The sequence below is a fragment of the Eretmochelys imbricata genome, chromosome 6 (assembly GCF_965152235.1).
Source record: "Eretmochelys imbricata isolate rEreImb1 chromosome 6, rEreImb1.hap1, whole genome shotgun sequence".
Classification (NCBI taxonomy): Eukaryota; Metazoa; Chordata; order Testudines; family Cheloniidae; genus Eretmochelys; species Eretmochelys imbricata.
Window position 1 is genome coordinate 102,359,216 of NC_135577.1, and position 27,627 is coordinate 102,386,842.

General features: G+C 40.9%; 1 protein-coding gene across 1 annotated transcript in view; it reads right to left on the reverse strand.

Moving 5' to 3' along the window:
* The window catches only part of CCDC88C (coiled-coil and HOOK domain protein 88C), a 125,443-nt gene that overhangs the window by 17,056 nt on the left and 80,760 nt on the right, over positions 1-27,627 (reverse strand). The window contains exons 12-24 of the mRNA XM_077820005.1: positions 25,928-26,072; positions 25,119-25,121; positions 22,750-22,931; positions 20,020-20,157; positions 17,343-18,413; positions 14,384-14,508; positions 12,952-13,093; positions 11,244-11,432; positions 10,449-10,610; positions 8,915-9,192; positions 3,679-3,822; positions 1,789-1,975; positions 293-438 (exon numbers count right to left, since the gene is read on the reverse strand). Coding sequence (XP_077676131.1) covers positions 293-438; positions 1,789-1,975; positions 3,679-3,822; positions 8,915-9,192; positions 10,449-10,610; positions 11,244-11,432; positions 12,952-13,093; positions 14,384-14,508; positions 17,343-18,413; positions 20,020-20,157; positions 22,750-22,931; positions 25,119-25,121; positions 25,928-26,072 — 2,912 coding nt within the window. The remainder of the gene's footprint in view (positions 1-292; positions 439-1,788; positions 1,976-3,678; positions 3,823-8,914; positions 9,193-10,448; positions 10,611-11,243; positions 11,433-12,951; positions 13,094-14,383; positions 14,509-17,342; positions 18,414-20,019; positions 20,158-22,749; positions 22,932-25,118; positions 25,122-25,927; positions 26,073-27,627) is intronic.

Below are 27,627 nucleotides of genomic sequence, written 5' to 3' on the forward strand. Positions count from 1 at the left end.
CAAAAGCGTCTGCTGGTCCAGAGTTGGCCTACAGTCCAACTATTGATTATCTCTGGTCTAGGGTAGGTAGCTCCTCAGCATCCTCTGTGGTGGAGACATGGAAAGATACAGCTTCTCTACAATGTCTTTATTCTCCTTAAATGGTCCTTTACCTACCTGGGGAATCCAGTGCGCCCACCAGTTATCTTGATCTTTCTGCTTTTGATATATAACATTTTCGACACTCACCATTTCTTTTCTTGCCTATCAGCTTACTCCTACTTGTCACAAGTCAATATTTCTAGTCTCTTACATGTATTGCTTCTGCTCTTCATGATACTGTTCCTTGTTCTCCATGTTTTGCTCCAGTAGCATTTGGTTCTGCTGACTCAGCATCTGGATCTGGCTCAGGAGATGATGGTTCTCTTCTTCCAGATTTCCCTTTAGACGGGTAAGCAGCTAGACAACAGAATAAGAGGTAAATTTTCCTTTTGCACTTGACTTCACTCTGAATGCAATATAATAAATTAGAACAAGTACAGAATTACCTGGGTACAGAGTCATACATTTTTAAGGCCAGAAGGGACCATCATAACCACTTAAGTTTGACCTCCTGCATAACATAGGCCAAAGAATTTCCTTCAACGATTCCTGAATTGAGCCCATATCTTGTGGTAATTTGTCCTCACAAACCCTCTTTGGAGTAGGGGAGTGGTGTTATCCCCATTTTATAGATGGGGAACCGAGGCACAGAGATTAAGTGACATGGCCAAGGTCACACAGGGAATACATAGCACAGCCAGGAGCTGAACCCAGTGTCCCGAATCTCAGTTCAGCGCCTTACCCACAAGATTATCCTGCTTCCCAATATCCTTGACTTCTCTCTCCCCAGCTGTATCTTGGTAACATTGCCCTTCTGCTACTCAAAAGTCCAGCACTACAGTGTGCTGAGTATCTCCTGAGCATCACCGGACGCCCTCAACTCCCACTTAAGCAAGGGGAGCTGAGGGTGTTCAGTACTTTGTAGGACTGTGCCCTAAAAAGATGTGGTAGCAAATTCAATTCAACTCAACAGAAGTGGATCTTTAGCCAGCAGGTTTAGAACTCATTCAAAGCCAAAAAGGCCAAGGGGTAACTGGATTTCTCCCACTCCCTCATATTTTGGTAAATAAACCGAGTACAACTTTTACCACAGGCAAATACGCTCAGTTTTACCAGTTCCTTCATGCTGGCTGGCACTGTTTCAATCACACGGAAAAATTCAACATAGTCATCAGGTTAAGGACAAAACACTAGTCCTCAAGCCAGGATCCCCGACTGCAAGGGCGAGCAGCAAAGGAAGGTGGTAGAGGGGTAGCTGGTTCAGGAAGTCAGAGGATTCCTCACCTTCCAAATAATTCCTGCCTCTGGGTTTAACCCCTTCTGAAAGCCTTTTTCTCCTGCCTTGCCCCAGCTCACACCAAATATACTCCCAAAGAGCAACATCTACTGTGCAAATTTCCTGCTATCAGTGTTGTGTAACCAAATCTTCTTCCCTACGGACAGCGCATCACCTCTTTGATGTGCCTGCCTCAGAACCAATAAGCAAATGCGCAGCATGAGAGGCAGCTGAGCTGCAAGACTGGCTTTCATTTCAACTGAAAACTGAACCGCAGGTGATTTTCTTCTGTTGCTTAGAGCTCAAGGTCAACAATTTCCAAAGGACTGGAGCACATTTTAACAGATGCCCTTTTAACATAGAGGAAGACGGCTCCTTTGGAAAGGCTGGCCCTACTCAAGCGGGAAAATGTCCTGCTGCTAGATGCTCACCTCACAGTGGTTATCAAGCTTGGTCAGGGAGATATCCATGGACTGGTGCTGCTCCTTCAGCTCATCATAGCGAGCCTGCCAGCGGTTCAGCTCCAGCTGAGAACTATTCAGTGAGGTTTTCAACTCCTTCGTGTGTGCATGCAGCCCCTCGTACTCTGCCTTTAGCTGGCTATGCAAGAAATTTACCCTGAAAATGAAGAAACCAGGGAGCTTACAGATAATACTCAACAATTGAAAGCCACAATACCAGTACGCTGAGTCACGGTTGCTAAATCTAAACTGAATTTGTCAAGGCCAATTTTTAAATATCTCTTTACTTGATTGTATCTTACATGTTAGCTACAGCATCAACAGTATCACAAAATGTTCCATCTCTACAAAAGAATTGAAAGGAAAAGAATACAGAGCATAATGCTTACTACACCTCTTTGGTACTTAAGCATTTAGGATAGGTTACAAGTTTCCACGATAAAAATACATTTAAAAGCATTCTGATGTAAAAACAGCCCCACCGGGCACAGGTAAGAACTATCCATTGGAATTTATTTTTCTGATGCATGAAATGTAAGTGTTATTGTGCACTGTATGTCATAGACATTGCAATACTTCAGTAAATTAGACAACTTGTGTTTTTTTTTAAGTCAGTATTAATGCTAAAAATATCTACTATTCCTGAATGCCTTTTAAATAAATAATAAAAAAGAGTGAATTCTGACTGTTGACAAATAAATCAAACAAACCTACTTCTCCCCCAACCCTCTGAAATTTTGGGACACTGTTCCAAAGCCCTGTCCACATAGGAAAATGACCCAGGGTTGAAAAGAGGAAGCTCAGAGAACCCTGGTTTGCACAGCAGTAATGCAATAACCTGCATTCTATGAGAACAGCATAAGGGTATATCTTCAGCAAACTCAAAGAACATTTGATTTTTAAACATAGTTAAAACTATGATGTATACATAAAGCCTCAGGTCTTGCTTACAACAAGCCACTTCTTAAAATTTCCCCATGAACTTGCCTGAACGGTTCAGGTTCACTGGTTGTACCAACAACTCTAGTTCTACCAGCCTGAAACATTTTTATCACCGTCTTGTCTAAACCTACTCAGAGACTAGCCTACTAGTGGGTTCCAGCATGGTTTAAAATGTGCCCAGTGAGTATACAAACCACTGAGCCCACTTTTAACCCATGTTTAGTTCTTGTACTTAAGCCTTGACACAGTGTTGCTAGTCTGGACATGCTATTACAACTTAAAATAAGGAACATCAGAGCTTTAACTCCTGGCACCAGAGTACCTCTTGAACAAATCAGAAATAATATCGTTACAAATGTAAGGGAGACAATATTGGGTAGCACTTTCAGCTGACACTGAATACAACATTTCTTCTACAAACTTTTTGTAGCAAAGCACCCTCTAGCGATTCCTCAACAACTGGAAGGCATGTTCCTCCTGTTCCCCACCACGGGGCAAATTCCACATTGATTTATGCCCCATGCAATTCCATGGATTTTCATGAGATTGCAATGCCAGAAGTCAGCACAGAATTTGGTCAGTAGACCCTTTATAAAACAGATCCACATGCGAACAGAAACCATAGCCCCAGCCTATCTGGAATGAATGCAAGTCACAGCAGCAGACTACATCTGAATCACTGACTAACAGTACCCATTTACAATTATTAGAAAGCTGATTATCTACCAGCGATTAAGCAAACATGAGCAGATTAACAAAACACAGCTATTAGGGAACAGAAATTCTGTTATGACTAGACACACTGAAGAAGGCTTCCAGGAACTTTATGTTAGCACAACAGTGGATTAGAGCAAGTCTATATTGCATAGGATTGAATTTTTACTAATATATGCAAAACACTGTTCCAAGCAGCCATACCTGTCCAGTTCTTCTCTCATCTTTTGATTTTCTCCAGTGGCTATTGCATTTGTTCTCCTTTCTTGCTGCAGATCCTCTCTCTCGGTTTTTAGAACAATTTCCAATTCTTCCAATTCTGCCTTGTATTTTACTAAACTGTTGTACCTACAAGAGACGAATAAGCATCTTCTGGGCTTTGCCTACACATTTTTATTCCTTTAGCACAAGATTTCTCAGTAGATAAAAATGCATCCATGAGAAAACAAGACTTCGTCAATATGTATATATGTAGTTGAGTTCAAAAGAAATCTATAGTAAGTGAGTGAATTCAGGCTAGTCTATAAGCCTATAGGGAGACTGCACAATTATATTTTTGACTGAATTGAAATGCAAGTTGTAAGTACTGTGATCACACTGTACATCCTGATCAACCAGTACAAAGCAAGGATTTCTCTGCGGTGAAGGAAACCTAAAGGGAGGGTTCCCAGACACTACTGCACCGTTTACTCCAACACACCATTCAGAATCAATTACTAGGGGCAGGTCCCAAAGCATCTGTGCAGAGCATAAAGAGGCAGCCAAAATCGAGAAAGGAGTGAAATCAACTATTTATATCAGCGCTCAAATATTATATATAGGAGGCAGACAACGTGATCATGACATGTGAGTGCCAAAGGAGTGTTGTTGAAGTGTTGTAGCCTTTTGTAGTGGTTGACTGTGTTGCTCAAATGGTTCTACTCATTTGGTAATGAGAAATCCCAGAGGGTATCACAGGGGTTTATTTGCCCCAAGGCCTCCACTCTATTTCACCTTCTGATTTGTGCAGTTTGCCTGTGGAGCCATCAAGGGCAGCAAGGAAGGCAGTGAGAAAGCGCAGTGGTGTTTTCTCTGTGCTGAGGACACCCAGCTTTACCGTGACATCTCTCCTGACCCTGCTGGCCCAGTTGAACAATTTCCCTAATGTCTAAAGGAGACAGGCATGGATGAGGGGGTTGAGTGTCCCTTCCAAGCCATGGCTGCCCATTTTTCAGACAACACTAGTCCCTTACTGCCACCCTGATATAAGGCAGGTTATGGCCACTTTGCACCGTAGTAAGTTGTTCTCAGGTGGATTTTCTGCAACTGGGGTCCTCTGCCAAGGTTTACGTTTGCATAAACTGGGGTAGACTATATAGGAATCTGGCTCAGTGAAGTGGAAATGACCAGTGTCTTGACTTAGCACAGCTTTTTGTGACAATGGTGTGCAATCATTGCTGGAGGTGGGACAGCAAATTTTCACCCCCATAGCATGCTTCTGCTGGGGCAGGTATATCTGTTGTGATTCATGGAAGAACTCTGTTATAAGAAGAGTCAAAACAGCAGCCAAGCAGAGGATAGAGAAGTACATTAAAAAGGTATAGTGAACAAATAGACTTCTACTGCATTCATCCGACCAGGCACTGGCAATTCTCATTTCAAGAGAGGTGAAAGCAGACCAAAGATAGTTACTTTGCAGCCACAGTAAACAGTAAAAACAAAACAAAAGAAAGAGAGCAGCACCAAAATGTATTGACTCTTGCCAAGTTATTTCTCTTTCAGGCTACCATCCCTCTCCCCCAGGGGTCACATTACAGCCTGTTCCAAATTCCAGCCCAGTGAGCTCCCTCACAGAGGAGTACCTGTCTACCAGACAAAAAGCTGCTCTTTACTATTCATCACCAGGGGCAGTAATGGAGTTGAATTAACCTTGTTTATTTCTCTCGTTCAGCTGCAGGACATTTTAAATACTGAGCGTTCAACGTCCACATGATGAATGGAAGATCCTGAACGAGGGGGATAGTTTCTTATGTAGACCTGAGGTATTAGGGGTTAGATTAGATGACCACTGCAGTCTCTTCTAACCCTATGATTCTATAATTATTTTCCCTTCTGTGAAAACATTTATGGATTTTTATTTTTTTAGAAACCCCTTGCTTTATACCTCATGCTTTGCCTTTGAATCTTGGCTCTAGTTTAGACTTTTATGTCCAGCTTCAAGAATTATTTTCAAGAGACAGCCCATGTCAATCCCAGAGTTTGACCAAACCAGCTCTACGTCAATATCCTGACAGAGGTCATCAAGGCCTTGTCTGTATGGAGCCGTACAGAAACTCTCTTATCACTGCCCTCCTGTTTCTGCAGCTTGACTGGCACTAGTATAGATTTGCTACCAGCAGCTTTACACCAGGTGTCCAACTCTGAGCAGGGTTAGACAATCTAGAGGTAAATCAGTCAATGGCCAGTCTTCACTAGTAACCCCACCGTTGGTGTAGCACCAGTGCCAGTCCAATGGTGGGAAGATTTCACTATAGGCACAGACCAAGTGCATCCCAGTACTCATTCAGTCTACACTGATCAAGGACGTAAATGGCCGTATTCCTCTACACGCCTGTTCTGACAATATTACTTGGCTTCCACTTGCTGCTGCTCTGTTTGTACTGATACCATGGGTGGATATTTGTGACTGAGAACATTTTTAAAATGCACAGCCATGATGAGAAACATATGCAGAAGCAGCCCACAAAGCAGCATTACCAACCAGTCTTGGTAAGTTAATAATGCAAGTCCCTGCAACATGTAATTCTGCCTGGCAGGACCTATTTTCTCCAGTGGGAAGAGTTATTTCAATATCTGTGATGCATTACAGGTTTCTACACAGCAAGCCATACAGAACTGTGTAATCTCTAGCCGTGGTGGCTAGTTAGTTATTATGATTCCTTAGTAATAAGTGTATCCAAAGTACTACAAAAATGCAGAAGATGGATCCAGTTCCTCTCAGCACAAGCCAGCCAAACACAGCATAAAGAAAATGTTGTTTTGAATAGACGCCCTGTAACATGTCAACTATTCCTTTCCCTGCCAAGTCAAACCCACATCTTCTGTGTATGGCTAGGCTTTGGCAGACTATTTCACTGTATTTAGATACAACCTATGCAGTGGGACTAGGATCTACATTCATGATCATCATCATCTGAGAAAAAAAACTATTGCCTGGCAGCCTGGAACAAAGAAACCTTGTTCACATACGTTACAGAGTAGACAGTTACTTCATGCCTGCTGGACACGCTCAGGAGCACTTACAAATTTAGGGTGCATTTCCTGGGTAGCACATCCTAGTTGAAGGTGAAAGTGAGAAATTTCCTGTCATCAGTTAAATACCTCCTGAGTAGCGGATGAAAACAGCTGACTTCGCTGCCTGCTATTTTGCTAACTTCCTCCCCGGACTGCTCTCAGCCAGTTGTGCCCCATGTTGCACACAGATTAAAAAAAAATGTGACATGCATATTTTTTTCTGACAGCCAAACAAAGTTACAGGCTGGCCTTACACAAATCACCTTGACTAATATTCTCCCAACTTGACCTGAGATGAGATTATGGAGAAGCGCATCCTACTCTTAGAACTGCCTAAATCAATCTCTTCTGAGTACACAAAAGGTCACCATCTGTTTCCACTCCAGCATTTTTCACTGGTAGTTACGTCCCAGCAATAGTTGGGGCAAGAGAGTCTGAAACGTTATCACCGGCATAGGCAATGATGATCATAGCGCTTATCCGTGACAACAACCTATTTTTCAGCAAACCACTGACTCCTCAGGCTGCAACCGTTTAATTATTGATACTCATCAAGAAAACAAGGAAATCAACAAATTACGTTTGCACACGGCAGTGTGATAATCGAAGGCAAGGCTTACATCGGTGGGAACCATTAATCAGTCTGTGAAAGACACAGCAAGCAGGGATGGTGCCTGTGTAATCACTTATAGCTCATTTAGCTGACAGTCAGGCAGCTGTCCTGTCATACAGCTCTAATGGATATTTTCATCACAGCACGTTTATTTCTGTTCCCCTCTCAAATCCTGCTAGTATGGCCAGATCCTTCAAGTTTAGGACAGAAAAGTTTCTATTAATCCACCTCCCCAGGACACTGTCAACTTAATCTGAGCCTGAAGTTCAGCTTTTATATACAAATTAAATGTGAATACAGATATGTTGGGGAAAATAATCAAAACATTAAAATTCTTTGGGTTTTTTTCTTTAGAGCAGGGAGTGGGAAAAACACATTCTTGAGCATTAGACCAATACATGATCACCAGAAAGTGAAAACGACTAGCAACTAAAAGTGGAACATATAAGTCTAATTTCATTGTGCAAACTGAAGCACCTAAATGACATAGAAGGGTAAAAGTTAGAAGGAAAACAAAATATATTAAAAACATAATTTATATCTATCCCAGCAGGGTCCCTTAGGGTATGTCTACACAGCAAAGAAAAACCTGACTCGGGCTCACTGGTCTTGGGCTGCTTCATTGCTGTGTAGACGTTCAGGCTAGAGATGGGGCGCGGGCTCTAGAATCCTGCTGGGTGGGAGATCTGAGAGCCCAGGCTCCAGCTTGAGCTTGAACGTCTACTCTGCAATTAAACACTCCCATAGCGTGAGCGCTGTGATCTCCTGACACGGGTCAGCCACAGGTGTTTAATTGCAGGGCAGACATAGCCTCTATGACAGTGGTTTTCAACCTATTTTCATTTGTGGACCCCTAAAAAACATCAAATGGAGGATCCCTTTGGAAATCGTAGGTATTAGTCTGTGGACCCCTAGGGGTCTGCGGACCACAGGTTGAAAACCACTGCTCTAGGACAACCTCTGTTGTCACAATAATCCATATCTTTCCTCCATACAATTCTCATTGATTCATATTGTTTCACAGTTCTCAAGATACAAATCATTCTCACTTTGCTAGTTAATTAGCTGATCTAGAGGTTTTACCCTGTGACTTTACCACCACAAAACAGGACCAGGGAAATCTTTTAATGGTCTACATTTTAAAGACATTAAGGGCAAAATTTTCACAAGTGCCTAAATGATCAAGGATCCTAAGTCCCATTTTCACAAGTGCTTAGACACTTAGGATCCTACATTTCATTGAAAAGCACCTGCTTTGTAATTTCCAAATTCACCCTGTTACAATTTCAAATATGTACTCCTTTACAGGTGATTATGTTTCCAATCTTAACCCCTTGATGAAAGTAAGATTGGGAAGGAAGGCCTCCAAATGCAATGAATTACTCTGATGAAATGCTAGTTATGTCTACTCTCTGAGAACAAAAAGGAAAATAGAAATCTGCAACATGAGTACTTAGCACACACTAGCCATGCAATTCCCTTGGGTACTGCTGAACTATAATTCCCTTAGTAGTGACGATTCAGCACATTGTAATGCATCTTAAAAATTCATACCTTTCCCCAAGAGCTTTGTGCTCCAGTTCCAGATTTTTGTGCAATGTTTTCAGGCAGCTGTGCTGCTTTATTAGCATTTCATATTCTGCGGACTGTCGCTCATGCAGTGAGGCAAAGTGTTCGTGGTCCTGCAGCAGTGACTCGTATTCAGCTTTTAGCTGCTCTTTCTGTTTCAGTAGATTTTCATTCTCATTTTCCTTAGCTGTCTGCTGGTTTTGGAGTAAAGCATTCTGGGCCATCAGTGAAGTGCTCTGGGAGCTCAGGGTTGAATTTTCTACCTAAAGTTTCTCAAATAAAAAGTAATTATATTTATATACAAATGCTGGTACACACCACAGACATGCTATTCAGTATACACTCAGAAGTGAGTAAACATACACAAGATGCTTATACAGTTATTGGGAACATGAAGAAATTTGGAAAGGACACTTGAGCAACCTTTTAGTATTACTGGTAATGTACAGGATATGAAGTCATGGCATACGTGAGATCAATGTTTGTCCTGTAGCAAGAGAATCCCAAAGCTGGTACAGCAATATTAAAACTAGAATTGAGAAAGGTAAGCAACTTAGAACATTTGGGTCCCATGTATAACTCTGACAAGAGTGTACAAGAACTGAAGTTGCTCCATGTTTGTATACAACTGAATGCAAGTTTGTTAATTTCATCTAAGGCAAGTGGGGGTGAAATTCACCACTGTGCAGGGGGCCAGTATGAATCTATATCTCAGTTAAGATCACTTTTAGTACTTAAGTGGTGCATTGGCTTTGTGGTGACCATGTGGTTATGAGAAGGACTAAGTGAATCTAAACTGGTGTAAAGTGCATGTTGAAAAGATGGAAGAAAGTAAAGTTGAAGTAGAGGGCAGTGTAGGGCTAGTTAAAAAAGTTTCCATTGAAACTGCTTTGATAGAAAATTGGGTTTTCAATTAAATGAAATCGTTCTCCAAAAGTTTCTGCTTTTCATGGAAAATTCTGATTTTTCATCAAGAAACCAAATGAAAACTGAAATACGTTGATTTGGATAAAGAAAAGGAGTACTTGTGGCACCTTAGAGACTAACCAATTTATTTGAGCATGAGCTTTCTCTAAGGTGCCACAAGTACTCCTTTTCTTTTTGCAAATACAGACTAACACGGCTGTTACTCTGAAACCTGTTGATTTGGATATGTCGCCTCATTCTCACTTCCCCGGGAAAGTTCTTTCTGGGACACAATATGAAAAGAAAAAAAGAACTAACATGAAGAAGGAATATATGATATGTTAGCTGGAATAGCAAATCTGGATAACTAATTACTTCTTCCCAAGTACTATAAATAGCAATTTCTTAATAGTGATGAGCCAAGGCTGAAATTTTGGATCCAAACCTTTTTAATTTGAAGGAAATTCAGATCTGAATCTGAACTCCCCTGCTTCAGCACCATCTACACTGATTATTGTCAACGCTGAAAACTTTCTTCTCAGCTTCCATCCTCTCTACACAACCAAAATCAAATCCAGAGTTTCCTGACAAATTGGCATTTGGTTCTTCTGACCTGGAGCTTGGCTGTTTGGGTCTGCAGAGCAGTGTTGTGCTCCTGAAGGAAGACACTTTGCTTCTGTAGTGTCAGGATCTGATTGTTGAAAGAGACATTCTGCATTTCCAAGTGCTTCAGCTGTTCTTTAAGCAGCTGCTTCTCAGCATGGAGGGCTGCATTCTAACAGAGAAATAGAATGGAAGTGTGGGGGGAGAAAAAAATTAAACAGCTGTTCTGATTATTTACAGCCCTATCAAAGGTGAGAACAAACTTCTGATACCCCTTAAGCTCTGAAGTTTTAGTAGCAAATACTTTACAGCATTAAATCAAAGTTAGGATAGATGTTATGGTGCAAGATTCACCCCTGGACAGAGGCCAGCACAAGACCTATGTGTCAAGTCCCACATAGACCCTAAGGTGAGGGCTTAAGTGGTGCATAGGCCTGGTGTTGGTTCTCTGCACGTGAGTGAATTTCCCCTGCAATGACAAAATCATTCCAAACTGTAGTACTTGTATGATCCATTACCATAGTATCAGAGCTCCTGACAATCTTTAATGTATTTATCCTCATAACACCCTGTGAGGCTATCAGCCCCATTTCACAGATGGGGAACTGAGGCATGGACTTGCCAAAGGTCCCCCAGGAAGCCTGTGGTGCAGCAGGAAATCAAACCCCAGTCCCAGGCTAGCACTCTGACCATTGGACCATTGATCCCCTCTGGAGACACAGAACTCGGGGTTGCTTCCTACTTTAAAAAATGACATAAACATCCCCAAATGCCTTATACCTGCATCCTGAAGGAGAAGACTTACATTCCTTTCCAGCTCTATAGCCCTGTCTTTCACTTTCAACAGCTCCATTGTTGTTTCTCTGTGTCCTGTCTCCCATTTCTCTTTCATCTGGTGGGTGGAAACGAGTTTTTCTGCAGGAGATTTTAATGAGTTCTGCACACATTGCCCATCTTCTTGGCTTTGCTTAAGAACTTCAAAGTCCTTCTTTATCTGTGAAGTAGACAAGAAATATGCTTGTAAAACTGGCTTTTTGGAAAGTAATTGCAGCACATTCAAATAAATAAAACATTAACAATAATAATTAGGCCTTATGCAGAATTTTTTCTCATGATTTCAAAATACTTTATAAAAGATGCGGCGGGGGTAGAGTATCATTATTCACATTTTATGGATAGGGAAAGTGAGACAGAGAGGTGAAATTATAGATCAGGAAAAGAATGCACATCCCTCGCTCCCAGCCAGGTGCCCTCTCCACTTGAACTCCCTGCCTCCTAATAAATAAAAATAATATAAAGGTTATATCTGGGGTGGGGATTTTAAAAAAGAATTCAACATTGGCATAACTCTGCTCTCTTTGAAGATTATTACTTTTTACTTGTATTACTGTAGCACCTAAGAGCCCTAGTCATGACAAGGAACCCATTGAGCTACATGCTGAACAAACACAGAACAAAAAGATGGTGCCGGCCCCAAAGAGCTTACAATCTAGGCATAAGACAAGAGACAGCAGATGGTGGTCAAACTCCATGACTTCTAAAGGAAACAGGACTAAACCGAAGCTGAGCCCTCTTGAAAATCTCAACCTGGACTTCAAAAAAACAATAATGCCGGTATTATTATTAATTATTATTATTGACTAGGACAGAGGTGGGCAAACTATGGCCTGCGGGCCACATCCAGCCTGCGGGACAGTCCTGCCCGGCCCTTGAGCTCCCGGCTGGGGAAGCTAGCTCCCGGCCCCTCCCCTGCTGTCCCCCCACCCCCGCAGCCTCAGTTCGCCGTACTGCCAGCGCTCTGGACAGCGGGGCTGCGAGCTCCTGCTGGGCAGCGCAGCGGCGTGGCTGGCTCCAGCCGGGCAGCACAGCTGCCAGACATGCTGCTCTGAGCAGCATGGTAAGGGGGAGGGCAGTGGGGGGGGTTAGATAAGGAGCAGGAGGTCCCGGGGGACAGTCAGGGGACAGGGAGCAGTTGGATGGGGGAGAGGTTCGGGGGTGGGGGGGGTTAGGGGGTGGGGAACAGGGGGGGTTGGATAGGCGTGGGAGTTCTGGGGGGCCTGTCCGGGGCGGGGGTTTGGATAGGGGTCGGGGGAGTCAGGGGACAGGGAGCAGGGGGGGTTGGATAGGGAGTGGGGTCCCCGGGGGTCCATTAGAGGTGGAGGATCCTGGGAGGGGGCGGTCAGAGGACAAGGAGCAGGGGGGGTTAGATGGGTCGGGGGTTCTGAGGGGAGCAGTCAGGGGCGGGAAGTGGGAGGGGGTGGATAGGGGTCGGGGGCCAGGCTGTTTGGGGAGGCACAGCCTTCCCTACCCAGCCCTCCACATAGTTTTGGAATCCCAATGTGGCCCTCAAGCCAAAAAGTTTGCCCACCCCTGGTCTAGGATATGATAGAAGAAGGCATTTAAGTCAAATAGGGTTTTTTTGCTACCTGTTCTTCTTGAATAAAAGTGCATGTCTGCCATGCCAACCTACAGAATAGCTAAACCTTACACCTTAAAATGGAGTTTCCTCTTACCGTATTTAGCTCATTCTGCAACTGCTGATTCAAGTTAAGAGACTCTTCCATTTGAGCCTCTAACAATACAATCTTTTCTTCTTTAGTGGCTAGTGTTGTCTTTAATGCAGAGTCAGTTTTGCTTTCCAGAATCTTATATTTGCTGAAAGATAATGAGAACAGCATTCCAACATTTGTCACTGGAAAACATGCAACCATCTGGCTTGCAGACATTTCTCTCCCACATCACAAATCTCATAATTACATGTATTTGCTTCCTCATATACACCTGGTTTCCATCACTACTCTATATTTTTGCATTTGAAAGATTACTGAGGAGGAAAAAAATTGCTTATGGGGAAGTCCAACAGATTTTAATATGGATAAAACCAATTCAGTTCTATAGAAGAACAAGAACTACAGAATTCAATATAGAATAGCCTTTCTAATTTTTTTCCTAACCATAATGTAGAATTTAATAGAAAATTATATCCCTGCTGTGGATTTCTATAGCTTGGGGGGAAACCCAATCCTACAGAATTCTGTATTAAGCATAATAATTCTCCATTACATTCTATAGGACAGTTCAAAAAGCCTATAGAAAGAAGATCTTTTTTGTTAAATTCTATAGGACTTGCCCATCAGGGATGTCCTGTGTCACACCTTACACATTGCATTTATTTTCACATCTAGCTGGATCACCACTTAAATGTTAGAGGCATGGAATGCACCATATAAAGGATAATGGTCAAGTACAGCATCTTTTACCTTGCCAGCAGAGTTCAACTATAAATATAGTTAGCAGGTGGCAAAAATGGTTACCCATCTTAAATCTAAAAGTCACCTCCCTTCTTAAGTGAAGGCAGAACTTAGGACACTAATCACCAGAAGGGTTTCCAGAAGTAGGTTTCATGAAGACAAGTGAATAGAAATCAGGTTACTGGATATGTACATGCAAGGCTTGATTCTGAACCCACACTAATTTCTACACGGGTATAAACTCCTTTGATGTCATTGGTGTTACTCCTGGTATAACTCACTGTAAAAGAGGTCAGAATCCTACTCTCCACCTGCTAAATTTATAGGGGGACACAAAACACCTGTAATCCAAATGTACTGCAGTATAATGCTATGTAATGATTTTACAAAGTTAATGTGACCAGTACAGCACACTGAACTGGAATTTATTCTCCTTAAAGTAGATACAGAACCCCCATCTGTGGTCGCCTTCCATTAAGACTTGTTACAGTGGCTTTGTTATTGTTAGAAAACAAAATCTAAGACAAACAGTTTCATGTAATTTCTCTTGGCTAGGACATGAAACCGTGATTTCAATGGGAGTGGGTGGAAGTGGGAGAGGCACAAAATGTGAAAATGAAAAAGCAAAAGGCTGTGGTTAGCAGGGTTTAAGGAGTTCTGGAGTTACACTGTTAAAGGAGCTCAGTTTCCTCACTTGTCATTGCCATTGTCATCCTGGAGCAGCAGCTCTTTGTTCAATCCAATCTTCTCCAGCTCTTGGCTCAGTTTGTCCATCTCACTAGACAACTGTTGTCTCTTTAACTTTTCAAGGACCAAATCCTGTAACAACACAAACATCATTAACCATCATACAGAAGACAGTGATAATTATACAGTGCCAGTGATTTTAAAAACCCTGACGTATGATAAGGGCATTGGGTGAAACCCTGGCCCCATTAAAATCAAAGGGAGTTTTCCCATAGATTTCAACGGGATCAGGATCTCACTCATTGTCTTTTGGGGCCTGTTTCTTCTCTCAGACCTGTGTAAATTAAGAGCACCTGCACTGTACATCACTGTGAGAGGAGAATCAGATGCTTTGTTTTTAAATAGCAATCTATTTTCATTCTCTATTTGAGATTTCTCAAATAAAATAGAAGGATTTTTCCTTCAGATTTTTGCCTTTGCTAATTTGTATTTAATTCTTTATGCTTCCATTAGCATCACTGTTGCTAGCATATTGTAGCACTGAGACAGGTTTGTTAGTGAATTGATATTGGGCCAGCAGAGGGAGCTCACAGTCTTCTGAGTCCAACCAAAAGAAGAAGAAGAAAGAAAAACGTTTTAGAATTACATGTAAAAGTTTTTTTTTTGTAATCTTCTGAATAGCATAAAAATTAACTAATGAAACACAAACACATATACAGTGGTGGGACTTCAAATTGCCAATTTCCTGTGATAATTAAATAAGATTTTCAGTTTACTAACCTCTGCGTTTACAGTACTGAAGGCATTTCCTAAACCTAGGGCTTGTTTACATGTGGAAATTTACCAGCATAATTATAGCAGTATAACTCCCAGTGCGGACACTCTTATTCTGGTATTCAAGTGCCTTTTTCTGGTTTAGGTTATGTTGCTTTCAAAGCAGAATTATGCCAGAATAAAAAAGTGTACACCCAAGGAGTTATACTAGTATAAATATAGTGGCATAATTATACCAGTATAATTATGCAAGTGAATTTCCCTGTGTAGATGAACCCTAAGTATGTAAAAGGAAATACTGACATGTATTTCTTGGTTCCATTGTCAGACTCCATTTCCAAAAGCAACAAATGATTTTCGGTGCCCAACTGGAGATATCTTTAAAGAGTCCTGATTTACCTAAGCACCCAGAATGCTTTTGAAAATTTAGGCATATTATATACATACACACACATCATAAACAATGGGTGAAATCCTGGTCTCACTGAAGTCAGTGGAGTTTTGTCATTGACTTCCATGGAGCCAGGATTTCGCCCAGTACTTACACTTTAGTGATTCAAATAAGCTATTGGAAAAATGGTATTATAAATAACACGTGTCAAATTTAAGCTTGCACACAGGACCCAGAGCTACTTAAATGGTTCTGATGACCTCTGAGATGATTATATTCCAACAGGATATGGATTATGGGTGCGAATGCCTATTTTGACATTGAAGGTGCAGATTCTTTTAACTGTTTATGCATGTTCTTCCTACTGACAATATGACAGCCATAAATTTTCTTTTATATCTCTGTATTTTTAAAATTTAAATTTAAAAACCAGAGGACACTGTCAGTTGATGTAAGGATTTAAGATAGGGAAAAATGCTGGGCAAAATTCTTTAACTTAAATCTACCTCAGGGCGTTATGCTAAGGCTTGGTCTCTACTACCAACGTGCGTCAGTATAACTATGTTGCTAAGGGGTACGGAAAATACACACTCCAAGTGACATACTGACCTAACTCCCACTGCAAACAGTGCTATGTTGATGGGAGGACATCTCCTCTTGACATAGCGTCTGCCTCTCAGGGAGGTAGAGTGTCTATACCTATGGGAGAAGCTCTCCTGCTGGCATAGGTAGTGTCTTCACTAAGTGCTAAAGTGCTGTAATTGTAGACAAGCACTAAGACTACTTCCTCACCAAGATCCTTTCTTAAACCATCCTTGGGAGGAGAGGGGCAGACAACTGATTACAACCTTTTCCCCAAGAAACATTTTCTAAAACTAAAGCAAGTGGATGTTGAACAGCAGCTAGAATGAATTAACAAATGTGGGGTTTTTTTAAATTAAAAAAATCAAATGTTATCTCCCCGAAGAAATTTATCCCAATTTGTACATATGAAATCATTTTTTTAGACCACAGAAGACTAAGCAGAGGTATAGATAATAACAGCACTCAGGTTTTCACTTTATCTTGTAATTCTTGTATTTCACTTTATCTTGTAATTGTAAAGTAATTCTGAAAAACATCAGCCTAATTTGTAAACTAGACACTTGTGGCTTGAAGACTTTTAAAATACAACCAACTTTCAACATAACAAGTATATGCTATGTGCTTATGCTGTGGCATCCCTTAAAAACTTGGTCATTTAACTAAGTTACCTCAATATCTACAATATTCCCTTACATGTCCTTATACTTTCTACAGAAAATTCTTTGAATACTAAAAATACTTCCTTGGACACCAATCCTGCAACCACATCTGAATGTGTCCATGCAAACCCCACTGGTTTTAACAGGGCTCTGCCTGGGCTAAGGGCTCCAGCCATATGGATACGACTGCAGGAACAAGTCCTTATTAACCTTGTGCAACAGGTATGCTTTTAAGGAACCACTACTGTACAATACATGAGGCACAGTAAGTAGTGTTGCCTTGTGCCACAGCAGAAAAGGGTCAGGACTCCTCTGTAGTGAATGCAAAGCTAAGCCTGATTATAGCGTTATGGACACAAGACAAACTGAAGTTCTAGAATTCTACTTCCTCGGGCAGCACAACCTGTGATGCCTAGAGTCACAACTAAGGGTCTCTCGGTCTCCTTAATTCATGGTCTGGATCACACTGGAATGGAATGGATCACTGTCTACACTACATAGCATAAATTAAATAAATAAAATGCATATGATTAAGGCAATATTATTATTTTGATTACCTCTCTCAATGTAGCTAGTGTTCTTTTATCAATGGTAACTTGCTTTATAAGGTCTTTATTGTCTTTTTCAAATTCTTTCATCTTATTAGATGAGTCTCTGAATCGAGCCATTTCTTTTTCAAGTGTTCTGTTTTCCTTCTCCACAGCCGCCAGCTTTACTGTGTTATCATCCAAAATAGCATCTTTCAGCTCCACCTGCTGCCAAAGCCTTTTTGTTTCCTTCTCCAGCAACTTTTTGTCTTTCTCCAGTTGGGATACTTCTTGCTCCAGCACTTTGTTCTCCTTTTCTAACCTCTCCTGCCATTTGCTGGAAAACTTCAGCTCTTCAAGTTTTCTCTGGAGGGCCTGATTTTCACTTTCCATTCCCTGTAGCTCTTTCTCTAGCTCTTGGGTTTTTTTGCTGCTGTTCTCCAAGATCTGCTGAAGCCTCTGATTCTCAGAGTTCACACTCTGATAGCTCAGCTCCAGCCTTTCTGACTTCTTTCCCAGTGTTTTTAACATCTCCACATTTTTCCTTAGCTCCTCTTTCTCCCGCTCCAGCTCTTTATTTTCTTCCTCTATCTGTGCCATTTTTGTGCTGGTGAATCTCATGGTCTCTACCATCCTCCTGAGCTCCAGGTTCTCTTCATCCAGTTGCTTGTTGTCCCTCTGCAGGTCCTCTAGCCGGATGGAAACGTTCTGTAAGGTATCCAGGGACTTTCTCAACTTCCTGTTCTCCACTTCCAGATCCCCATTTTCCTGCTCTAGAACCTCAACCTTCTCTGTTACAATTTTCATGGCTGCTGCCTTCTTTGTGAGCTGTTCAGTTTCCCTCTCTAGTCGATGGAGCTCTTTCTCCATTTCCTCCACTCGTTCTACCTTTTCTTTAACCTGTTCAAAATCTTTACGCAATTGTTTCTTCTCAAACTCCAGCTTGCTGAGTTTGCCACTAGTCTCTGTAACTGTTTCATGGAGCATCTTGTTCTCTTTTTCAATGTCTTTTACTCTGGCCTCGCTACTAACTTGAGCCCTCTGTCTCAGGGACAAAACCACTTGGTTGAGGTGGTCATTCTCTTGTTTGAGGTCCTTTATCTACATTAAAAATAAAATAAGGAGAGAGTTATCTACAGTAGAGTAGATGGCACCTGAGGTGTTCCTTGTGAGTATGTTTTTTTATAGCAATGTAGAATCTGGCAATTTACCCTCGAGGCAGTCAGAACTCTGTATTAACAAAACAATGCCCATTTAACACAACACAAATTCTTCAACCATTAGCCATTGTCATCCCTGACTCAAACCCTCCCCACCAACCCAAACTAAGGAAGAGACTTTTTGAAGAAAATTTGGTTTTATCTAGCCCTTTTAATACCATATACGAGGTATCTCAAGGTACTAGTGAGTTAAACATTATGCTTTATTCCTTTCAAATCTTCAACTAAGCAGGTCTAGGCAGAGTCAGTACATGGATGGGAGATCTCCGTGGAAGAGCTTGGACTTGATGATTTATGAGGAGCCACTCCTGTCTCTGAGTCAGATTGAACCAATGCTCTAGCACAGTGCGCAGGAGCACGGTTCCCTCTCTTTCTAGGTTCATATTCTCCACTCATCACTGTGAAAACTGAAAGCACAGGTGCCCTCTTTCTTATAAGATGTAAAATTAATGTGCTGAACACTAGTAGTTGTTAAAAAGTTCATTAAAAAATATTCTTTGTAAGGGAAGAGAGTTCATTATGATTTCTTGGCCAAATTCCAGCTGAGGTAATTATGTTGGACCAAATACTCAAATCCTTAGTCAGATTTTTACCTAGTTCTTACTCAGGCAGAACACCTACTGAAGTCAAATGGAGTTAGGCCCGAGTAAAGGACATCCCTACTCTAGTTTTTGTCTGCTGTAGTTTTCTTCACTTCCTGTCCTAAATGTGAAGCGTCCACTTCCTATCATGTCATGAAGAATTCCTATGTGCTTTTACAGAGCGGCTGTGCTTCACCACAGCTGTATTTCAGAGGTGGAGTTTTCCTGGAGTATAAATCTGTAAAGCACTTCAGAATGCTTCAGGATGAAAGGCACTATATAAATGCAAGGTTTATTTTTATTATTTAACCTCACCCCAGCCTTGTCACACAAATCAATTTCATATACTTTAAAAGCAAGCACACCATCCTCCATGGACCAAGTCTATTCCCATTCTTAAATTACTAAGTATGAATGACACCTTGTAAGCTTGTAAAATAGTGGTATTGTACTTTGAATTGCATCACAGTGGTAAAGGCTGCAGGGTATTTAAAATGTCAATCTTATGGGTGTACTAGCTTTCTCAGCATTTTTTTACTCAGATCAAGTAAGTCTAAGGAAACTACCATGACACACAGCTGGTATCAATCCAATATTCTTCAGCAATATGGGATTTGAGTTGTACATCCTAATCTGTCTAGTCAAGGCTTTTTGAAGGGCAGGGAAGAACCAATGTTACAAACAACCTGAAGGTTCCCAAAGAGCAATGGGATGAGCAGCAGACACCATCCCATGTAGTTATTTTTGCTCAAAGACATCTTGACTTGTATTTGAATGAGTTTTCTGCATGCAATACTCTCTGCGGTCTATTACCAAGCCCCTGAGCCATTGAGACTCTCTAAATGGCCATGGTAAAATGACCACTACTAAGCATAAGCTTTTGGATCACATTTATGAAGTCAGCACCTGTCTGTCTTTTTCAGCTTTTACAGTCTCCATGACACCCTGTAGCTGTTCTTTCTCTTTTATCAGCTCCTCGCTTAAGGTCTCCAAGTCTTGGCTGCTTTGTTTCTCTTTTTCAATCTGATTTTGCAACTTCTCAATCTGCATGGGAAAAAGCACCACAAAATACATCAGACAACAAACTGAACCATGACTATTTTTATTTCAGAGCATTTTGAAAAGTAGAGATTAAGTAGATGGCCAAGATGCTATCCGTTCCGGAAGGGTTATGTCAAACCAACAAGACTGAGGAAACTAACCCTTCCCTTCTGAAAGTTGCCAACCACTGTTTAACCAACTATACAAATTCAGGTCAGAATTTTCAGAAATCTGAAAGTCAGTCAGAGAGTAGGGGTGAAATCCTAGCCCTATTTAAGTCAATGGTAAAACTCTCATTGATTTCAATGAGACCAGGATTTCACACCGGGTACCTCAAGTTGGACACCCAAAATGGAGGCACATGAAATTAGAGAAACTTCTAAAAATGTGGCTGCTAGCTATCCAGCAAGTCTGAGGGAACTATGGTTTGGTTTACTGTTGTTTTTTAAATTACCTCTTCCTCCATTAAAACCTTCTCTATCATCACCCCTTTTCCACATTCCCTATATCTGACACCCAGGCCCCTTGTGCAGAAGTTCTGAGTCCCCCCACCATTAATATTTGCTTTGCTGCTGCATTAAAAAAAAACCAAAACCTTCCCACTCTACAAAAATCCATTGTTCATTCTTGGACGTGAAGTTTTGTTAGCATCAGGAATCTCAGCGTCATAAGTCTCCATACAGCATGTGTGAAGAAGACACATTTTGTTAAAATAAACCCAGTGTAAGATACTTTACAAGTCTTATATCTCTTAGTATCAACAGACTATGTACCACTGACACAGTAGCTGAGCAGCCAAATGACTGTGCAGTAACTTCTTCTCAAATCTCCTTGAATACGTGACAGAGTCACCAGCAACATGATCAGATTGTGATATTCAATCAACACTTGTAGACTAGGTTAGCTCCCATCACAGTCTATGTCCCTGTTCCAAAGTGATGCATCATTAGCAAAGAATTTTCTGTTTCGTGACTCTCAGCTGTTCTTGATCACAACACTTTAAACCCACTGGCATTTCTGCTCCTCTGTTTCATGCCCACACATTCTGCCCCGCCCCTGCACTGGCATTCTCTATTACTGGGTAATCCTACTCATTTCAAGGAGGGGATCAAACCTTTAGGTAACCCAAGCTTGGTAACACTCTCCCACTGCCAAAACAGGAGCAAATCAGACTAAAGCTGGGCCCATAAGAGCTGGTACTGATATAGTGCCACAACTTGAGGTATCAAAGAAATATGTATGTGGTAAGTCAAAGTCAACTGCAGCTGTTCAAATGACTTAAGTTGCTGGGCACCAGAGACATTTGTTGGACACTTTATACCCTTAGATCTCAAGTTCTGAGTGTTTTAATTAGAGAACCTAGCTTGAATGACTGTCACAAAGGAGCCGAGTGGGAGTAGGGAGAGATGAATTTTTACAGACTCTCTCTTGCCCAGATAGGGACTCTGAGAAGTGGATTTTGTTCTCTCACCTTGGCAAAAGCATCCCTGAAAGTGCTCCCTGTAGTAAAGGGACGTCAACCTCCGCTCACTGGCATAGAGGCAGGTACCGTGCTAATTATAATCAGCCAATCTACGTCTAGACTACTATCTACAACACAGCAAATGGGCTCTCTCATTTAGGGCATCCTAATGATCCAGCACATCTTTAACAGTAAGCTGAGCAAAGAGGGGAGCCATTATGTTTCAGGGCTGAAGTGTTGTATAAGCTTTTATCAATACCACAAAAGACATTGGTTACAGCAGCAAAGAAAAAGGCAGGAGTAGGCCCCATATCACGTTTAGTGGGTGTAGAGGGGTGAGGAGAACTAAGTCCCTTACATGGGAATTCTTCAAATGCATCAAACTAACAAGCATCCTGTTTCCCCACTGGCACTGGGGTCTGTTAGCTGGAGATCAGAATGCGTGCTGTAGCCAGACAAAACCCAAGCAGGTGGCTGTGGCAGAACTGAACACTCCTTTCCAAAGGCAGAGCTGGGCTGCCACATGAGCTAGAAGTATTAACAGTCGACAAGGGAGTGTAGCAAAAAATGCTACTAGCAGCACATTCATTACCAGGAATGAAAAGAACCCGTGGCTTTGTGGGAAAGGGAGATGCAGCAGAACGTTGTGATAGCCAGAAAAGGAGACAAGGCGGAGAAGTCAATCAAAGACCGTGAACAGTAAAGGACATTTCTTTAAAAATATATCGGGCTGAACTCGCCTCTCATGTAACTTCATTGATTTAAATGGAATTACACAAAGGGTGAGTGTAGCCCATTTGTTTTCTCCTCCGTAACAGAACAAGCTGAGGAAATACTTGTCACAGGAACAGGCAGTGGGACAAGAGCACAATCTGCCAGTGGCAGAATAGCTCTATGGAGTCCATATACAAGGCAGAGGAAGACTATAAGTTATCTAGGCAAGCACTGAAAAATTAGTTGAGAACCTCATGCAGAATATGCATGAGCTCTCCAGAGTTGGCAGTACTGCCATCAAGCATCACTCAGGAATGCTGTAAGCTGCAGAGTGTAACAGGTCTAATTCCAGCACACTGTTAGAAACAGCAGAATCAGCTCCCAAATAGCTAGGCCAGCATGAACCTAGTGAGAGTTACCTTCTTGCTAAGTTGTTGATTCTCCTTCTCCAGCTCCACAAACTTTAGGCTGCTCTCTTCTGTGGTCAGAGAGAGATCTCTGAGCTCTTGGATGGTGTTTTGCAGGCTCTGATTGTCCTTTTCTAGCTTCAGAATGCGACTCGATGCACATTCGTTCAGCTCAAACACAAAGGACTTCCTAGCTGTTGAAACATAAGAATCAGAATGCAGGAGTTTATACACATTCATAAACAGGTTATCATTTCTAGAATCATAAAACATAGATAATTAGGGCCAGATCCTTATTAGCACTTCAGCTGAGCTAAGGTGGCAGAGTGGTCCCTAAGTAAAAACACCTACATAAAAAAATGGAGCATACTTCCATAGATAATAGTTACATCCCTTCATGAACAGGAAAGTGTCCAAAGACACGATATTGCAAAAGCTGCTTATTTTCATAGTCTCATATCTAAGAGTCAGGTTAGCTACTAAGTTGAATGGTTAACTAGAAATGTTTGGTGAGACACACTGGACTAGAATCCATCACTTTTGCTGAGATAGAAATGCTTAAAAAATCAACTTCTGAAACTAGGGAAAATGCCATTTTCAATCATTTATACCATGAAGTTGCAGCTGCAGCCAATTAAAACTTTTATATCAATTAACCACAGAAATAGCTCACGTGAATGGGTGCCAGTGCTCTGGGTTACCCAGCTACTTCAACAGGCACACACTGAAGCAGTGTGTGTATTTTAAGGCTGGATACACATGCACTAAGCAACAATCACAGAGAATTCTCTATGAGTGAGAGTTTTGCCACCGACTTCAATAGAGCCAGGATTTCACTCCAGGTGTTTAGAGTTCACAAGTTTTATCACATTTCATGTGACATTTCCCAATACCAGCATCTCCACCGCACATTTACCTTTTTCACCATGTTTGATGTTAGTAACTCAACACTTGAGTAGCTAAAAATCTACTTCCTTTTTTCAAATGTAACAAATCTGCTCTCTACATAAAAATCATATGTTTAACATGAAAGTGACATTAACTCTGTGTTCTCATCTTAGAAAATATTCATTCTTACAGGAAGAAAGACAAAATTCAGTGCTGTTACAGCCCCTTAAACAGCACTTACAACTGGCAGAAACTTCTGGGAGGCTGAATGGTTCACAACATCCATGATCTGTATGAGCAATACACTGGTGAGTTTTGGTTGCATCGACGTTTAACACTAATACCATCAGCATGGTTCCATTTCAATTCTATTCTGAAATAAAGACTTTAAAAGTGGTTTTATTGGTTTCCATGCTTATTGTTACCCAATGATTTCTGTATCAACTCTGCTCAATTTAGAAGTAAAAAAAATGGTTTTTCTACGTGCCATCCTTCCAAACTCAACCCGAAATCCAATAGTCAGTCAAGCTGGGTTCTTTCCTGGTCATGCATCACCATAGCTAAAATAAAAGTTCTGCAGACCAAACTGTGCTCTCAGTTACATCTGCACAACCTCAGCTGTCCTCAGTGGGACAAAGTGTAACTAACTGGAACTTCATAAATGGAGCTGGTTAAAAAGTAGGAAAACATTTTTGTGAACGATTTTGAAATTTTTAAGTTGTTTTCATTTCACAGGGTTCAAAAAAATGAAATAACTTTTCTGTTTTTTTTTTTTCAAAAATTTTAATGATTTTTTATTCAGATTTTCAAAATTTTGTCCCCCGCTCCCCCTTTTTGTTCCCCTTTTGCCACTGAGTGCAATAAAATAAATGATGTCATTGATTCCTCTCCACTTTTCTTTTGCTACTCTGGAGAAATTTTGAAAAGCTACAACTTTTGAAGAGTTACAGACTGAAAGAGTTACGAAGTTTATCCTTAATTATTATTCCCCCTTTATAACTTTTCTGAAGTTGAGGAAGTTCTGAAAGGTTACAGAATGGACAAACAAAAAACAAACATGAAAAATGGGGAAGAACCTAAGCATCATTCATTCTAATGCATTCAGTGGCAAAAAAGAAATACAGGAAAAAGCAAAAAAAGGAGGGGAAAAAACAGAAATGAAACAAAAATTCTAATTTGAAACGAGGCTGAAATTTTTGTCTCATTTCAAATTTGCCATTGAAAAATTGCACTGTTTTCCCAAAATGTTTCAATGTTGATGAAACCGTATTTTTGCTGCACAAGAAGAACTAGAATACAGTTCACCCTCTCTGAACTTTGCTGAGCTCGCTTTGCAGGGCTAACAAAGTAAAAAGTAATAAGAGCTAATTAGTCACTACTGTTAGTAGACAGCTCAGAATACACACAGCAAGCCAATAGGAGGAGCAAAGTGGTGGTACCATTTTTACATATAGTCACTTTACAAGACCCTGATTTTACCAAGACTTGTGCACATACTAAAGTTTACATGATGTGATTTGCCCCACTGACATCAGTGAACCTACTCACAGTGTGTAAAGCTAAGCATGTACACGAGTCTTTGAGGGATTAGGTAAGTGTTCAGTCAAGATCTGATACTGAAAACTTCTGCCAGTAACATCCTGTTATATATCCCAGGATTCTTTAAAATACGATTTTGTATCCTAGTATTATAAACTGAATTAATTATATAAATAGAAACCAACTATCAAGCCTATGATACAGAGCACTGATTTTTTTTATGTCTTGCATATAGTTACTGAAAATGAATCACCAATTTACAAAATATCCAGCCAGTTATTTCCCCTTGCTCCCACTCATTTTTCACCTTCTATTAAAAATAGTTGCCTCACAGCATAGGCTTTTTCCTGGGACCTAAAGATCAGCTGGGAGTAGAGAAGGATTATCAACTCCTCCCAGCCACTAACTATTTAGTTAAAAATACCCTGTGCTGGGATCATTACTGTGCAATATATGGGGCTGTTTGTTTCCTTTTGGGCACTTTCTCAAGGAAGGTTTAAATATAAAGAAGTCATTGTTAATAGTTACATAATTTAAGGAAAGAAGCTGGAAGCTGTGGCATTATTAGAAACTTTTTGTTCAGCTTAAATAATAAACTGTCAAGTGGTTAAATACGGAAATTTATTTCCCCATGAGAACTATTCAGCCTGGAGTTTGAGGTTTTGCTCCTGCCCAATGCAGTAACTTGTTCCCCTCCTCTTCTACAAGGAAACCTTGCACAAGCACAATAATAATTAAGAGTCACCTTATGACTGCTACTTACTATCTGCGAGGTCTGTGCTCTTTGACAGCTGTTCTAGTTCCCAGCCCAGGTGAGCAGACTCATTCATGCTCTGTTTTTGTGCTATCTCCAGTACCATATTCTCTTCCAGCAGCTCTTCAATTCGTTTCTTGTCTGTGTCCCGGTCCTGTGGAAAGAGCATGCAAATGGAATGTCATGCTGAGCTTATAAACTAGGAAGCCTGGAGTGATGCATGCATCAAGAATTGAATAGACCCCTCTATACAACATATGTGCATATGTTAATATACACATACAATATTAAGAGATCCAAGATTAAAGCCACCCTATGGATGGGCCAGATCCCAAATGAAACTTCCCCAGGTTCAGAGGTACTAAGATCCTGGGTTTTGGTTTAGGTCCATCTCTAATTACCTGGAATACTAAATGGACGCTTCAAGACATGTTTAATACAATCAAGCCTGCCTAATTTCACAACTAACTTGACACAACTTTTTGACACTATCTGGGCTTTGCAATAATCTCTCTGTTCTTCCTAAAGCTGAAGATAAGCATCACAGAATCAGTTACAGTTTTTCTTCATTTCTTGAAATGCCCAAAAGTGAAGTCTTCATGTCACATCACTGTCAGCTTCACACAGCTTTTTAACAAAGAAACCTTGTGAAAAAATGGAAAATAAATTCATATAATGTACTTTAAAAAAAAGACCATAACAGGTGATACCACATGCTGTAATTGGAACTAGGTGCTATTAGGGTAAGATCTCAGTAATTTCTAATTGACATTAACTTCTTGACTTTCACATGCAAAATGCACCAAACATGTATGGGCTCAATGAGACACTGTTCGACATTTCCCAATGGAAGTCAGTTTTTTTACTGCTGATTGACAAAATGGGAATTATTCTAATGAACAGATGAAAAATAGGCTTGAATACAGAGAAAGCTTTCCATTAAAGTGAGTTGGTATTGAATGGGATAGACTTTAGAGAGTGATGAATAGCTGTTCCCAGTCAAAGTACTGGTGTAGCATATAGGCGCAGGCATGGTCTCTCACTCTCACACACACTCTCCCCACCCCTTTCTCCTATAAGACACTTGAATCACTCTGAATATATTTACATGCATGATGTTTGCACTGAAATGAGAACAACCATCTCTATATGCTACCTAAGATACTAAGACAGGCAAAACACACCCAAGATGAAAGGCATCAGCTAGGTTAGTGATTTGGGGCAATACATTTTTGGTTGCTCAACTTGAGACACCTGAAAGGAGCACCAGCCCCTCTGCATGTCATACCTCTTCAAGGTATCTCAAGAGAGGCACCCAAAGTTTGAGGCATCCAAAATCATGAGCCAATTTGAAAATCTTGGGTATCATTCGTTTCCTCAATTTACAATGTACTGAGCTGTGCATTTAGCATAACTCTGCTGGATCTGAACAACACCTCCATTCCAGCAAAATCTTTTTCAGGTTAGTAACTGACCACACTTTGCAAGAATTCAGAACAACGAATCCATAAGAATGAGGAACACTAGTAACTAAAATTACGGCACATGAAGTAACATTTCATATCTTTAATGCAGTAATAAATATCCAATGTTATTTATTAGCCTTTTAGTTGTGAGTACTAAACTGCCAGGTCTTAAGTCTTTCATTTGTGTTCAAATGAATAACCCCTTTTCTCTGATTTATGTAGTATTAAATATTGAGAACATTT